The following is a 15664-nucleotide window of genomic DNA, read 5'->3' as shown; positions in this document are numbered from 1 at the left end:
TTTCCTTCTAAGGTTGATGACTTGTTGCTGCCTAGTCTTATATGATCCCATGAACTCCTCTTTCAGCCTGTCCAATGCTTACTTAGGTGAGTCACAGGCCATGATGCGAGTGAAGATCACATCAGACACACCATTCTGTAGGCAGGCCATAGGTTTGTGCTTCTTGGCTCGCTCCTCACCATGCTGCCTGATTTGAGCAATAGTTGGATTTTCTCTCAATGATGGTGGCTCTACTTCATTTTCAACTGTATTCCACAGATCAAGTGCTTGGAGATAAGTTTTCATTTTAACTACCCAAGTGTGGTAGTTTTCTCCAACAAAAACTGGTGGTGGAGGAGGTGCAAAGCTCATGTTGCTGAAAAAAGGTTTGACAAACTCGAATTTTTAAGTTTTTTTTAAAACAAAAAACTTAAACAACAGAGGTCCTCAAAGACTAGAGGCTCTGATTACCATTTGTTGGAACAATGGCAGCAGCAACAGTGAACAATAAGAGCATAAGCTCATGAAAACAGCAAGCAAAATAATTGAAAAGCTAAGAAAAAAGTAACTAAATGAGGAAGTCATAATGATTTTCATTTTCATTTCAAAATATAAAAGAGTTACAAGAATAACAAGTCAGTTACCTAAAAATGTAACTGCTCCCACTAAATTTGGCAAGTTGCCAACTAAAATAATACAAGTTAAAAGCTGAAATAAATCAGCTATTACATGCATCATATTCAAATCCTACTAACTCTAGAAATCAAGTTACATGTCAACTTGATAGCTTTACAAAAAGATTAAAATAAACAAAATGAAACAAGCTACTTCTGGTCTTGCTCAAATGCTGGTTTGCTGCTGCTGGTGTGCTTCAACATATATATATTCAATCAGGGATGTGGGGTTGAAATAAGAAATAAATAATATGCTAAAATAATTGGTACCGAACTTTAATATAATAAAAAATCACAACTTTAAACAATAGTTGGCATTGTATTCCTATATGATTTTATTGAATGCATTTCCTCGGACATGCTTTATATATATATATATATATATATATATGAATTGTATTGATAGATTTGATGAAATCAAGAATTGGTGATTGATTTGATCCAATTCTAAAAATATTGACCACGAGAGCACTGGATAATATATACATTGTGTCCAGAGGATAACTCAATCATTTGATAATAATAGGTATAGAAATTACCCATGATTTTCCATTGTTATAAATAAATCATTTTTAGGGAAGCGGTTGAAATTTATTAAATTATTAGTGAGTTTAGATCATTCAACTTTGAAAATTTATAAAATGATTATTGAATTATTTTAAAGTTTAATTTAAGTCACTTAATTATTCAAAAGGTTTTTGTTAAAACTATTCTTGTATGACTTTTTGTTCGCATTCCATTGTTCAATTGTTTTTGTAAAACAATTTTTCAACGTCATGAATAGTGAATCAAAATCTAAACAACATAAAACAGTCATTTTAAAATAAAATTTGTCTTGTTTCGGTCACTTTAATTCTTTTTCAATTTAGTTATTCTAATTAATATAATTAGGTGAAAGAATCATTGCCGTTAAATTTTTCGTATATAATTTAGAAATGAATGCATTCACTGATTTTCTATCATTCTCTAATTCTATTATTATATATAATTTTCTAAAATATTTTAAAAAATTAAATAATTAAGATTAAACTTTTGATTGTTCATATAAAAAATCAATTTTTAAAATTTTCCAATAAATGTTGAAAGAGTAAATGATAATTAAATCAAATACTACTAGAAAATATATCGAAGAATTAAAACTTGATAACTTTTATTTGAGCATTTTATAAAAAAATATTTTTATACGACAATTTTGAAAAATTTAGTACATTTTACTATTACAAAATTTTGCAAAATCAGACTAATGATCCAACTGATCAAACCACCAATTCTTGATAGGGCTAGTTTAGTATTGCTTTTGAGAAGTGTTTTTAAAAAGTGTCGTGGAAAAGTGATTTTGGGAAGTATTTTTGAAAATTTTGGTTAAAAATTTAAGTGTTCAATATTGCTGTCAAAATGAACTTTTGAGAAAAAATATGCATTTTAGACATGATGTTATAAAGTAACAAGTATGCATTTAACTAATGTTCAAATTAGTTAATATTATGATATTTTAGTAAGAATATAAAAATAATATATTATAATTTTTGTTAATATTTTAATATATGAAATATAAAATGTAAAATGTAAATATTTTTAAATAATTAATATTAATTATTTATAAAATTTAATTCAATATATAAACTAAAATTTAAAAATTAAAATATAACTCATAAAAATTTAAATATATAATTTTATATATTTAATATAAATTTAAAAAATAAAGAATTAAAATTATCATTTGATGCTAAAAGGGCTTCTCTCGGTAAGTGGAAGAAAACTATAATTTCCTCGTAAAGTCTAAGTAATACCTCTGGTATTTAACTATGCATAAACATTATGAACAAGTCAACAGCCAGCTAACCCAAAATATTGCTTGCAAACTAAGCAACCACCCTTCAATTCTTTCTATATAAACAAGACAAATTTCATGAGCTTAAGCAGACTGCAATGGAGGTTCCAATAGAGGCAGAAACCAGTAGTTTCATGAAGAAGTTGGTTCAGCATGCAGCAAACTCTTGACAGTATGCAGGCCAGAAAGACCAAGCTATGCAGGAGCTGTTGATTCAACTTGTTCTAGTTCATTTTGTAATCTTTAGTTAATGAAATGTAATCTAGTTCATTTAGAACTATGTTAGGTAGATGATTGATGTAATTTGCTGACATATGAGCTGTTAATTCAGCTTTGCTTGCATACACAAGCTAATTACTTCAAGTTTCAATGTTTAGTGGTGTTAGGTAACCATTAGGTGAATGTTTACTGTTTTTGACAAGCTTAGTGCTTGGTTTATGTATTGGCATTGTGCCATTATTCAAATTTTTATGAATGAAATCAACTTTGTTCATCAATACTCTCTTCTTTTTTCCTTAGCTTAAATTTCCTTCTTTCTTTTGCTCGAAATAGTTTGTTTGCTCAGCAAGTCTCGAGGCTTGCTCGACAAGATACTTGCTGAGTCTGCTAGTTTCTATTGTTGCACCAACAATTGGTATCTAGAGCCTATTTCTTAAGGGATCTGTTATACAAATCCATGGCTTCATCAAGCTTTTCACCAGCTGCACCCCAAGTCTTCAATGGAGAGGGCTATCACATATGGGTGGTCAAAATGAAGACCTACCTGCAGGCTTTTGATCTGTGGGAGGTGGTCAACTCTGATGTTGAACCAGAGCCACTTAGAGCTAATCCAACAGTGGCTCAGATCAGGCAGCATGCTGATGAAAGGACCAAGAGGCACAAAGCCATGTCTTGCATCCAGAACTCAGTGTCTGATGTGATTTTCACAAGGATTATGGCCTGTGAAACACCAAAATAGGCCTGGGACAAGTTGCAAGAAGAGTTTCAAGGGACAGAGAGGACAAGGCAGCAATAGTTGTTGAACTTGAGGAGAGATTTCGAGAATTTGAAGATGAAGGAAGAAGAAACTGTCAAGCAATATTCTGACAGGATTATGGCTGTGGTTAACAACATCAGGCTCCTTGGAGAGCAGTTCAATGAAGCTAGGATAGTGGAGAAGGTTATAGCAACTCTGCTTGAGAGGTATGAGGCAAAAATCTCATCTCTCGAGGACTCAAGGGACCTGTCACCATCTCTCTGACAGAGTTGATCAATGCTCTATATGCTCAAGAGCAGAGGAGAGCAAGCAGACTGGAGGAGCATCAAGAAGGTGCCTTTCAGGCAAGAACAAACACTACCTATAAAGGCAAGAAGGCCTGGAGAGACAAGCCAAAGAATGATGCTGCAAGGAGAGAAGGTCAGACTTGCAAGCACTGCAGAAAGGCTGGTCATTCAGAAGAAAAATGCTGGTTCAATCCAGATGCTGTGTGTCAGCATTGTAAGAAGAAAGGTCATGTTGAGAGAGTCTGCAAGAGCAAGGCCAAATCAAGGCACAATCAGTTTCAACAGATGAAAGCTGAGGCTCGAGTAGCTAAGGAGGACAGTGACCAAGAGGAGCAAGTCTTTGCTGTGTCATGCTCAGCTGCTCAGGAAAGGTCCTCATCTGGTTGGCTCCTAGACAGTGGATGTACCAACCACATGACACCTGATGCTGCAATCTTCAAGTCTTTAGACAGAAGCTGCAGAACTAAAGTCAAGATAGGAAATGGTCATTTTATTCAAGCTGAAGGCAAGGGTGATGTGCTGATATGCACCCTTACAGGTACCAAAGTGATTTCAAATGTGCTGTTGGTGCCTGAAATTGACAGAAACCTGCTCAGCATAGCTCAGTTGCTGGAAAAAGGTTATTCTGTTGTGTTTAAAGACCACCAGTGCCAAATCAGTGATCCAAGTGGATCCAAACTGATGGCAGTCCCTATGGCTGATAAGAGCTTTGTGGTTGACTGGACAAAGAAGTCAGACATTGCCTACACAGCCACTTCAGATGAATCCAAGCTGTGGCATCAAAGACTGGGACATGCCAACTTCAGATCGATGGCCCGAATGGTCAGAGAGGACCTGGCTGAAAATTTCATCAACTCGGTGGACCATGATGATGTATGTGAAGTATGTCAACAAGGAAAGCAGACCAGACTTCCATTTCCCTCGAATCAAGCTTGGAGAGCCTCTGAAAAACTCCAACTAGTGCATACTGATGTGTGTGGCCCTATGAAGACTGAGTCATTAAATGGAAACAGGTATTTTATACTATTCATTGATGATTTCTCGAGATATTGCTGGATTTACTTCTTAAAACAGAAATCAGAGGTGGCCACTGTGTTTTGGAAGTTCAAAACTGCTGCTGAGACTGAAACAGGCTGCAAGGTGAAGACCATAAGGTCTGATAATTGGACTGAGTACACCTCAGCTCAGTTCCAAGCCTTCTGTGATAAGGCAGGCATCAAACATCAACTTACCAACACATAGACACCTCAGCAGAATGGTGTAAGTGAAAGGAAGAATAGGAGTTTGATGGATATGGCCAGGTGCTTGATGATTCAGAAGAATCTGCCTAAAGCACTATGGGCAGAAGCAGTTAACACTGCAACTTACATTCAAAATAGACTTCCAACCAAGGCTTTGGATCAAAAGACCCCATTCGAGGCCTGGTTTGGCTTCAAGCCATCACTGGCTCATCTGATGGTCTTTGGATGCATCTGTTATGCACATGTACCTGCTGTTAAAAGGGACAAATTGTCTGAAAGGGCTCGACTTGGTGTTTTGGTGGGCTATAGCACTGTTAAGAAGGGCTATAGGATTTTAGATCCTTCAACAAACAAAGTGTCAGTAAGCAGGGATGTGGTATTTGATGAAAGGTCATGTTGGAACTGGGAAGGACATGAACCTGAAGAAGTTTCTGAAGAACTTGCAGCAGACCAAGCTGAGCCAGACCAAAATGTCCTTGAAATGGATATTGATGATGAACCAGTCAGAGGAACAAGGCCATTGGCTGAGATTTATGAAAGGGCTCATGTAGCCATAGCTGAACCTATCAACTTTGAAGAGGCTGAAGCTCAGCAAGGGTGGAAGCAAGCAATGGCTGAGGAGATCAGCATGATTGAGAAGAACCAGACCTGGGAATTGGTTGAAAGGCCAGTCAAAAGGAAGGTGATTGGGGTAAAATGGGTGTACAAAGCCAAGCAGAATGATGATGGAACCTTAAACAAACTGAAAGCAAGGCTGGTTGTCAAGGGGTTCAGTCAGAGGTATGGCCTGGACTACCTGGAGACCTTTGCACCAGTGGCCAGGCTCGACACCATCAGACTGCTGATTGCCTTAGCAGCACAGCTCGAATGGAAAATCCATCAACTTGATGTGAAATCAGCCTTTCTGAATGGTTTCTTAGATGAAGACATCTATGTTGAACAACCACAAGGGTTTGAAATAGCTGGCAGAGAGCATATGGTCTACAAACTGAAGAAGGCCTATATGGCTTAAAACAGCTCCAAGGGCTGGTACAATGTAATTGATGGCTACTTGGCTGATCTGGGATTCGATAGAAGCAAGAGTGAGCCAACACTGTATGTCAAGAAGCAAGGGACACAAACACAACTCATTGTGTCCCTATATGTTGATGACCTGCTGGTGACAGGAGGAGATCGAGCAGTGCTGGTTGATTTCAAAATCAAGATGCAGGAAGTGTTTGAAATGTCTGATCTTGGGGAGATGTCCTATTTTCTTGGAATGGAGGTGTTTCAAGCACAAAATGAGATATTTCTAAGCCAGAGAAGCTTTGCCACAAAGATTCTGACCAAGTTCTCCATGCAAAATAGCAAGGCAACTAAAACACCTGTTGCTGTTGGAGAAAAACTATCGAGCCAAGGTGATTTTGAGAAGGTATGTGAAACAACCTACAGGAGTCTAGTTGGTTGCTTGCTATACTTGACTGCCACTAGACCAGACATCATATATGTTGTAGGATTGCTCTCAAGGTTCTTGCATTGTTGTAATGAGAAGCATTTCCAAGCTGCAAAGAGAGTGTTGAGATATGTCAAAGGCACTTTAAACTATGGTTTGAAGTACAGCAAAGAAGGAAATCTGAAGCTGGTTGGCTACACTGATAGTGACTGGGCTGGCTCGATAGATGACATGAAAAGCACCTCAGGGTATGCTTTTAACCTTGGTTCAGCCATGTTTTGCTGGAGCTCGAAGAAGCAAAGTCTGGTGGCTCAATCAACTGCTGAAGCAGAGTATGTGGGAACAGCAAATGCTGTCAACCAAGCCATCTGGCTAAGGAAAATCTTTGGTGACCTGAATGTGCATCAGAAGGAAGCTACTGAGATCTTCTGTGATAATCAATCTGCAGTTGCAATTGCTAAAAATCCAGTGTTCCATGGAAGAACAAAGCATTTTAGCATAAAGCTGCATGTTGTTCGAGAAATGGAGCAAGCTCAAGAAGTAAAACTGATCCACTATAATTCTGAGGATCAACTTGCAGACATTTTGACTAAAGCTCTTAATGTCACAAGGTTCGAATGTCTAAGAATGAAGCTAGGTGTTTGCTCCATGCAAACCAAGGAGGAGTGAAGAAGTTGGTTCAGCATGCAGCAAACTCTTGACAGTATGCAGGCCAGAAAGACCAAGCTATGCAGGAGTTGTTGATTCAACTTGTTCTAGTTCATTTTGTAATCTTTAGTTAATGAAATGTAATCTAGTTCATTTAGAACTATGTTAGGTAGATGATTGATGTAATTTGCTGACATATGAGCTGTTAATTCAGCTTTGCTTGTATACACAAGCTAATTACTTCAAGTTTCAATGTTTAGTGGTGTTAGGTAACCATTAGGTGAATGTTTACTGTTTTTGACAAGCTTAGTGCTTGGTTTATGTATTGGCATTGTGCCATTATTCAAATTTTTATGAATGAAATCAACTTTGTTCATCAATACTCTCTTCTTTTTTCTTTAGCTTAAATTTCCTTCTTTCTTTTGCTCGAAATAGTTTGTTTGCTCAGCAAGTCTCGAGGCTTGCTCGACAAGATACTTGCTGAGTCTGCTAGTTTCTATTGTTGCACCAACATTTCAACACCTATTTCTGTCTGCTGTTGGCTAATAACATTCTTCAAGAAAAGGGTGTTGAAAATGGATCAAACACAGTGATCTCACCATTTTCATTCCATCTTTTGTTGAGCTTGATTGCAGTTGGATCGAAGGGACGTACTTTAGAGCAGCTATTCCACTGTTTAGGATCCAAAAGCCTCGAAGATATCAATTCACTAGCTTCCCAAATGATTGATCTGGCATCACCATTCAATGAAAGCAATGGGGTTTCCATTGGTGAACTAGACTTGTCCTTTGTTAATGCGGCTTGGGTTGCTCAAAGCTTAAAGCTGAAACCTTCTTTCCAAGAGATTGTAGAAGGTGTCTACCATGCCATTGCCAAAGAAGTTGACTTTGCCAATAAAGTAAAATTTCCTTTTGTTTTTCTTATATTTTATGTATATTCACATTAATTATCGTTTATTAATTTGATACTTGGACAATGAAGGCTAAACAGGTTGTAGTGAAGTAAATGCGTAATGAGGCGCAACAAGAGGGCTCATCGGGAACCTTCTCACACCGAGGCCTTGAAGGTTAAAATGAATATCGACTTTGATACTTGCAAATGCACTTTACTTCAAAGGAACATGGGCTCAACTATTTGATACATCAAAAACTAAACAAAGGGTCTTTCACCTCTTAGATGGTGAAAAAGTTCATGTTCCTTTCATGACTAGCAATAGATTTGAGCGTTATCTTTACAACAAGTTTGAGGATTTTAAAATCCTCAAACTCCCTTACAAAACTAGTCAACCCACTAGAAAATTCGCCATGCATTTCTTTCTACCAGATGCAAAAGATGGCTTGAAGAACTTGCTACAAATGTTCAAGTCCAACCTGAATACTTCAACAAGCGATTCGATCTTGTCAACCAGAAAATTTCCGACTTCTGGGTTCCGAGATTCAAGTTCGAGTTCGAGTTTGAAGCATTGGAGGCGATGATCAAAATGGGACTAGACCTACCTTTTAATAGAAGTAAAGCAGAGATTACTGAAATGGTAGATTTGGTTACTGAACCTCTATTTGTGAGGAAGATGTTTCACAAATGTTTCATTGAAGTGAACGAGGAAAGAACCGAAGCTGCTTGCTAGCTGCAGATTATAATCGAACAATGACGCAGCGGTGTATCCAAATCCAAGCTTTGTAGCGGATCATCCTTTCATGTTCATGATCAAGGAAGAGATATCTGAGTTGTGTTCTTTGTTGGGCGTGCTCAATCCTCGTTGGACTCCTAATATCAAACAAATGGGTTAAGAATGTAATAAAATTAAGAAACAATTTGGGGGCAGGGGATTTCTATTCATCAACTACTGATTATATTCCAATTTTCATTAATTACATGTTGCAAAAGCATCTCGTTAGTTAGTTGAGAGGGACTAAAACGTTGACTTTTAGGATGTCGCGAAAGCTTTCTAGTTCAGTTCTTGCCCAAAAATGGTATGATCACATCATCAAATTTTAAATACCATCCTTAGAGAAATTATTTTATGCACCATCCCCGTTATATTATTTATGGTTCCTTTCCAGTTATTTAATAACATTTTAATAATTTTTTTCCATGTCGTTACACATAATTTTGGTAATTTTTTTACTCTAAAACCTAAATCTAGAATCTTGAACCTTAAATCTAAGACTTAGAATCCCAACCCTTAAACTCAAACACGTAATCTCAAACCCTTAAACCCTGATCTTCGAACTCGTAACTTGTAATCTTGAATCCTGGAACATAAACTCCAAACCCTAAATTTTAGAGTCTGAGGTTTAAGGTTGAAAGTTTAAGATTCAAGGTTCGAGTTCAAGGTTCAAAGTAAAATAATTGCCAAAATTACGTGTCGATGACATGGGAAAAATTATACAAAAATTACTATTTTTTAAAAAAAATTGATTGCACAAAATAAAAATATTAACTTATGGAAAAAATTGATTAAAATTGTAAAAGAATAAAAGATGTTGGTTTATAATTTAAAAATAATTATTTTAAGTAATTTAATTAAAGTTAAATTAAATTAGAGAAAATATTAGATATAGCTAAATGTATAACAATATTTTATTTTTTAATTTAATGATATTATTTTATTGGTACGTATTTCTAAAAAAGGTGTTTAATATTTGATAAAATACCTTTTTCAGTTGTTCTCAATTTCAAATATGAGAAAATTAATCTCTCTAAAAAATTAAAACAACATAATTCCTAGTAATTTCGAGCAATTAAAGACAATACATAATAGCAATAAGATTTTCTATCCAAAATCCCACGTGACAAGAAGAAAAACCCTTATTTCCTTTTGTCGAATTCTTATTGGATGATGTAATTTAAAATTAAAACTTTATTTCCAACCTATTTAAAACAAAACAAAACAGAATACACATAGTACTATAAATTTTATATTAGGTTTTCAAGCAATTTTATATATTTTAGTGCTATAAATTTGGTATTTCATAAAATAAATAACAGTAAACTCATATTATTTATGTTTGTTATATGAGGTATATTTATAAAATAATTATCCACTCTAAAAAAAAACTGATCACCTTTTTTCAAAAACGATCTGTCTTTTAAAAACTACATATTGTCCTAACAATATTTTTATATGCTAACTAGACATGTCCATGAATCGGATACCTAGCATATTTAAAAACTAATTATTTTATAAAAAATAGAAATTTTCATATTTTGTTAAAATTATTTAAAGAAATTAAGATATCCATCATAAACGTCACAACAGTGATTAACCATCTTGTCACGAGTATTCTCTAAAATGATAGACTATGGATCACGAAATGTAGTCAACTCTCTACCACATTCATGTTTTTTATTAAATGATAAACTTATCCCAAAACATTACAACTCTACATTGGAAATAAAAAAAATCTTAAACCAGTTCAATCTAATCAACTACTATTTCTGTCCCCTTTTTTTTTTTACTAGTTTCGAGTAGTTTCCCATTCAATTTGTTCAACCTCTTTGTTTGGACCAATATATTGATCAGTTCTTGATCCAATCGATTCGACTGAACAATCCACTCATGTTCCAAGAACATTGGTTACATCAACGAATCTTGACGGAATCCAAATTTAGATCTAATTGCTAAATTGAAAAAAATACACTAAAATTAACTTAATTACCAGGGATACAAATTATGTAACTTAATAAATAAATAAAAATTAAAACTCATATTTCAAAAAGACTTCCAAAATTCATTTTTGAAAAATAAAAATAATTATTTTATCCCACCCCCGGCCCAACTAATTTATTGATTTGTTTTGACTTCTGATTTGGGCTTTGCATTTTGTTGTTAAATTTATATTTAACGTCCAGTTTAAAAGCTTTGCTAGCCATCTTAAATTTCCAACCAGGTTTGCTCTTTGCAATGAAACAAACATCTCTTTCTGCGTATTTTCATAGAAAAGAAATTTAAACGTCAAGCATCTACCTCATGCTATGTTTTTCCAAATATTGGATGACAACTTACCACCACCATCAATGAATTTTGCACTATAATGAATTCTAACAACGCATTAAAATTTTACCACAAGAAAGACAAATGCTTAAAGACCAAACAAATCTAATCATCGGCATGCATGTCCATACAGTCATTAGAGCTGGGGGAATTGGCTTCCCTATTTTGTTGGTGACAATAGTTGCTCTCGTTATTCCGATGTCCGTTTACTGAAGATAAAATGATGTTTGAATTGTAGCTGCCCTGCGCCAAGTGGTAGGGCTGAAGGCTCCGGCAAACTGGGCTTGAGAGGGCATTCGAGAAAACAGAGTTCTTAACTTGGTTATCACCAGGCCGAACTCCCTGCCCAACATTTACAGATGACAATGGATTGGACAGAACAGGGGCACCTAAATTGTTCGACTGCGTTGGAGCCTGGGAATGTGGGTGTTGCAGCGGCAGCCTAGGGGACATCGGTGGCTCATCTCCTCCATATTCAAGCTCATTCTGCGAAAGAAAATTAGATTAAATCTTAAACTATAACCTCATTTCAGCGAGAGTAGATCTTCAATATAATAGTTTTCGCCCAAAGTAGTCATCCAATTATTAGTAGATTTTTTTTTGTCACTTAATTATAAAAATTTATAAAATAATTACTCAACTATTAGTAAATTACTTTTTTATCACCAACAAGTTACCTGTGGCATCTTTTAAAATTGACATAACAACTTTAACTCTCAATATTTATAAATTAAGTTAATTTAGTCTTGTTTCGAAGAATTTAATGCTCGACGTTTACTCATTGTGTAATTTTATCCTTTTTCTATAGTTGTTTTTTTTATATTGAAGATTAATTTTAAAAATTGAGAAAAGCGAAAACTATTATCTTTCACTTTTGGGTGTTTCTATTTTTGTATTTTCCAATCAAATTTAGTTGATAAATTTATTTTTTAGGTTAAAGGGTAATAAAGAAAAGAAAAACTGTAAAAAAACGAAAGAAGAAGAAGGCTAAATTACACAATAAGTAAATCTTTGAAGGTTATTTTTTTTTAAAATGAAGACTAAATTGACCCAATGTATAAATATTTACGATTAAATTACTATTATGTTAATTTTAAAAGCTGCCACGAGTCAAAATATCAAAGACAAAAATTAACCAAATTTGAATAGATTGATGATCATTTTGTAACTTTTCATAATTACGTGATAAAAAAGAAATAATTAGGTGACTATGTTGTAGCTTTTTCAAGTTATATGACCAAAAAATACTAATTGTTGGATAACTACTAGGTAGTTTACGCAATTTCACAATTCAAAAGTCAAGGATTAAAATTGATGAAATTAAAGTATAGATACTAAAGTCATTATTTTTACAAAGTACAAGGACTAATAACAGAATTTAACCAAAAATTTAAAGGGCGAGAAATTCACACCGGGCTTAAACCCTGGTACTATTTTTTATTTTCCGAAATACCACTTTATTTTTATTCTTTTTAAACCCAGGCTTAAGAAATGATAAATTAATAAAGTTTGGTATTTATATTCATTTAAATTACCAAGTGAAACAAGATTCTTCTCATCTCTTTTATGTACACTTTTGAGCCATTTTCAGCTTAAAATTGAGAAAGAAAATATATTCTCTAATTTCAATAAAAAATGTCTTTATTTTTTTTTTTTAGAATTATGGATTATTGTGTGTGTTTAAATTATGGGTTCCACAACCCAAGCTGAAAAGTAGGAAGTCCATTCCAGAAATTGGTGGCTTCTAAAACTCATAAATCAATACTGGTGAGAATAATTAAATTAATTAAGATAATTTAAATAAGAAATAATTTAAATCTTACAAACCCAAACAAATCATAGATGAATCTCAAAGTAATATTGAAATCAAATCATACAAACCCAAATCGATCTTCAACAAAGTAACAATGAAACCAAATCACACTTAGAATTCGAGCATCCTTTCATCAAAGAAGAATGAAATGCCAAATTCTTTGTGAACTCCTTTGATCAAATAAATCCTTTGGTGCTTTTCATTTGAATAAATCACATCTACAACCATAAACACAATTAGAACTGATGTTGATAATGAAAACAAAATCATGAAATAATAGCAATCAACAACATTGGTGATTGAAAAATAATTTTTTAATCATTTAGAGTACTTACCACAAAGCTTTACGCTTAGTAACGCCAACGACATTTGTATTTGTTGTGGATAATATAGTTGCATGTAGACTTTTCACACTTAAGAATTTCTTCTTGGCAAAGCTTACCACAATAAGAGCATTCAGGGTAGCCCTTGACCTTCCTAAAAAATTTAAGATCATGATGATGCTTGTGATAATAAATAAATGTGACCCCATCTTTGAGAAATGGAAAGTGTCCAAGAACACATTTGATATGAGCAGAAGTATCACAGATTGAACAAGAATAATGCCAAAGGCTTGGATCTCTATATTTCTCACAAATATCACAATAACTTTGCTCCTTATCATCATGATAAGTAAGCTTTAGCTTGTGTTCATCAATTTTGTGAAGAGCTGAATGTGGTAATGTTAAGCATCCAAAATCCAAAGCAAATCTGCACTTTCCACATCTGAATGCACCATACCGATTCGTCTCGCCACAACCATTACATTTCTCCTTGTATTTGAAATCAAAAAAGAGAAAGTGTTGGTGTCCTTTACATTCAATGATATCAGAAACTTTGGCACACCTTAAGCACATGTCCCAACCTTCTCCAATTTTGTAAAAGAAACCACTACAACGTTGATTGCAAAAGTCACATTTCTTGAAGCAGTCGAAATAGAGGGTGGAATTGCTTTGATGAAACCAATGTTGCTTGATTCTTGGCAATTCAGCACAGGTTTTATGAAGAAAAAAGGGACATTCTAAACAATAATAGAAAATATTTGAGATAGGTAGCATACACCCATCACATTTTCTATCAATGTCCTCCTCTATCTTGTTTGCTAACACCAAGCAATGTTGATGACTCAAATGTTGAATCTTTATAGCTTCCCCAGCTTCATTCACCTCAATAACACGAATGATTGAAGACTGCATAGATTTTTTTTCAAGCTCCTCACATTGCTTTTCTTCCTCCATTACCTCGTACAACCATTCCTCCTCTAAAACACAATTCACATGGACAACGTAATTGCAACCTAGCTTCCCACAAGAGTAACTCCCACAATCTAGTCTCACTTCTTTGAAACAAATCTTGCAATCTTGCCTTGTAAGACCTTTAAGAAAATATTTGTGAAAAATGCAGTGATCATGTCGAGAAAATTTGATGATGAGTGGGAGTGAAGTGCAATCCTTATGGACCATGAGGCTACATGTTGAACATATATATGAAATATAATTTCCTTCAGTGCCACATGCATCACAAATGAATGAATCTTGTCTCCTAAGTATGGTGAATGGATGCTGATGATGAGTTTTATCTTCAACAGTAGACCTCGGCCAAGCACATTCGACATTGATGTTGAAATGGCAAAGAGAACAACCATAAAAAGGTCCAGAATGTTGCTTTTGGCATAGGTTGCACAAGTAATCACTATCACTACGGTTAAGAATAAGACGGTGTAAGCGATGTGTAAGGTGATCAATTTCAGTGGGTAATTCATTAAGGCATTTCTTGTGAATGATGAATGGACAGTCAGGACAAAGATATATAGCATCTATCATTGGTTCATGACACAGAAGCAGTTAAATCTTTTGAGTACATCTATGATCGTGGGACTTTCTATGAAGGTTAATGGATGTTGGTGGATGTCATGTTTGGATGGTTGGCTAAACTTAAATGAAGAAGATAATTGAGCACATTTAATGTCAATGAAAAAAAACAATCATTACATTCATAAAAAAACATGTTACGTTTTTCCTTGCATAATGCACAACCATATACCAGGTCATCATAAAGGCATGGCTTTTGTCGAAGAAAAAATCCTGCGTATGAGTGCTTGGGATGGAGACGGTGATTAGGAATTTCAAGGGGTGCCTCTGCACATTGCTTGTGAAGGTGATAATTGCAATGAAAACAAGTGAAGCATGGACCTGAAAGCAGTTCCCCACATCCATCGCAGTAAGCTTTGAGACCTTCATTGCTTTGCTCTGCCACTAACACCAAGGGATGTTCCTTATGAAAAGGATGTTGAATCTGTTGCACCGACTTGTCATGACTCTCATTCTCATTCTCGCTCACACTCTCATTCTTACTCACACTCACACTTTCATTCTCGTTCTTCATCTCCATTAATTAGTGTGTTTGTGAGAAATGAAAAATATGAAGGAGATGATAGCAATGAATGAAAGGCAGACGATGAATAAAACAAAGAATAAAGGAATGATTGAAAAATAGTTGCCTAGAAAGTCCTAGCAAGTAAATAAAGAAAACAATGGTTAAGATCCTTTCAAGCATCAACCTGAAGCCATTGAATTCAATTCATATTTAATAAAGACTCTTTAGCCTTAATTTTTACATCATAGTTAAAAAATTACAATGCATATGTTATACTCAAACAATTTAAATATTTTAAAGTTCAATAGCTCAATTGGATGCAAATATATATATAAGGGCTTAATTAGTTTTTTTTTTTGGAAAAACTTCAGAAC

The 15664-nt window shown here is 34.5% G+C and overlaps 3 protein-coding genes across 3 annotated transcripts; all 3 read right to left on the bottom strand.

The window, feature by feature from the left end:
* Nucleotides 1-11167: 11167 nt before the first annotated feature.
* LOC105772129 (uncharacterized) lies at nt 11168-11748 on the bottom strand. The gene is made up of 2 exons (XM_012593453.1): nt 11740-11748; nt 11168-11548 (listed from the first exon to the last, which is right to left on the bottom strand). The coding sequence occupies exons 1-2, from the start codon at nt 11746-11748 to the stop codon at nt 11168-11170; spliced, it is 390 nt and encodes a 129-aa protein (XP_012448907.1).
* A 1149-nt stretch (nt 11749-12897) lies between these two features.
* LOC105772128 (uncharacterized) lies at nt 12898-14737 on the bottom strand. Its single transcript, XM_052632238.1, has one exon. It carries the CDS (start codon nt 14735-14737, stop codon nt 13226-13228), a length of 1512 nt encoding a protein of 503 aa, XP_052488198.1. The 3' UTR covers nt 12898-13225.
* Nucleotides 14738-14804: 67 nt separating this feature from the next.
* Nucleotides 14805-15376, bottom strand: LOC105772207 (uncharacterized). The gene has a single exon (XM_012593536.2). It carries the CDS (start codon nt 15303-15305, stop codon nt 14805-14807), a length of 501 nt encoding a protein of 166 aa, XP_012448990.1. The 5' UTR covers nt 15306-15376.
* Nucleotides 15377-15664: the final 288 nt, after the last annotated feature.

The sequence above is a fragment of the Gossypium raimondii genome, chromosome 6 (assembly GCF_025698545.1).
Source record: "Gossypium raimondii isolate GPD5lz chromosome 6, ASM2569854v1, whole genome shotgun sequence".
Taxonomy (NCBI): Eukaryota; Viridiplantae; Streptophyta; class Magnoliopsida; order Malvales; family Malvaceae; genus Gossypium; species Gossypium raimondii.
Note: the sequence above shows the minus strand (reverse complement) of the source record. Positions and strands in the feature narration are given on the sequence as shown.

What these genes read in the sequence shown, in the direction of transcription:
- LOC105772128 (XM_052632238.1), bottom strand. Translation starts at nt 14,737, where the DNA reads ATGATAGATGCTATATATCTTTGTCCTGACTGTCCATTCATCATTCAC.
- LOC105772207 (XM_012593536.2), bottom strand. Translation starts at nt 15,305, where the DNA reads ATGGAGATGAAGAACGAGAATGAAAGTGTGAGTGTGAGTAAGAATGAG.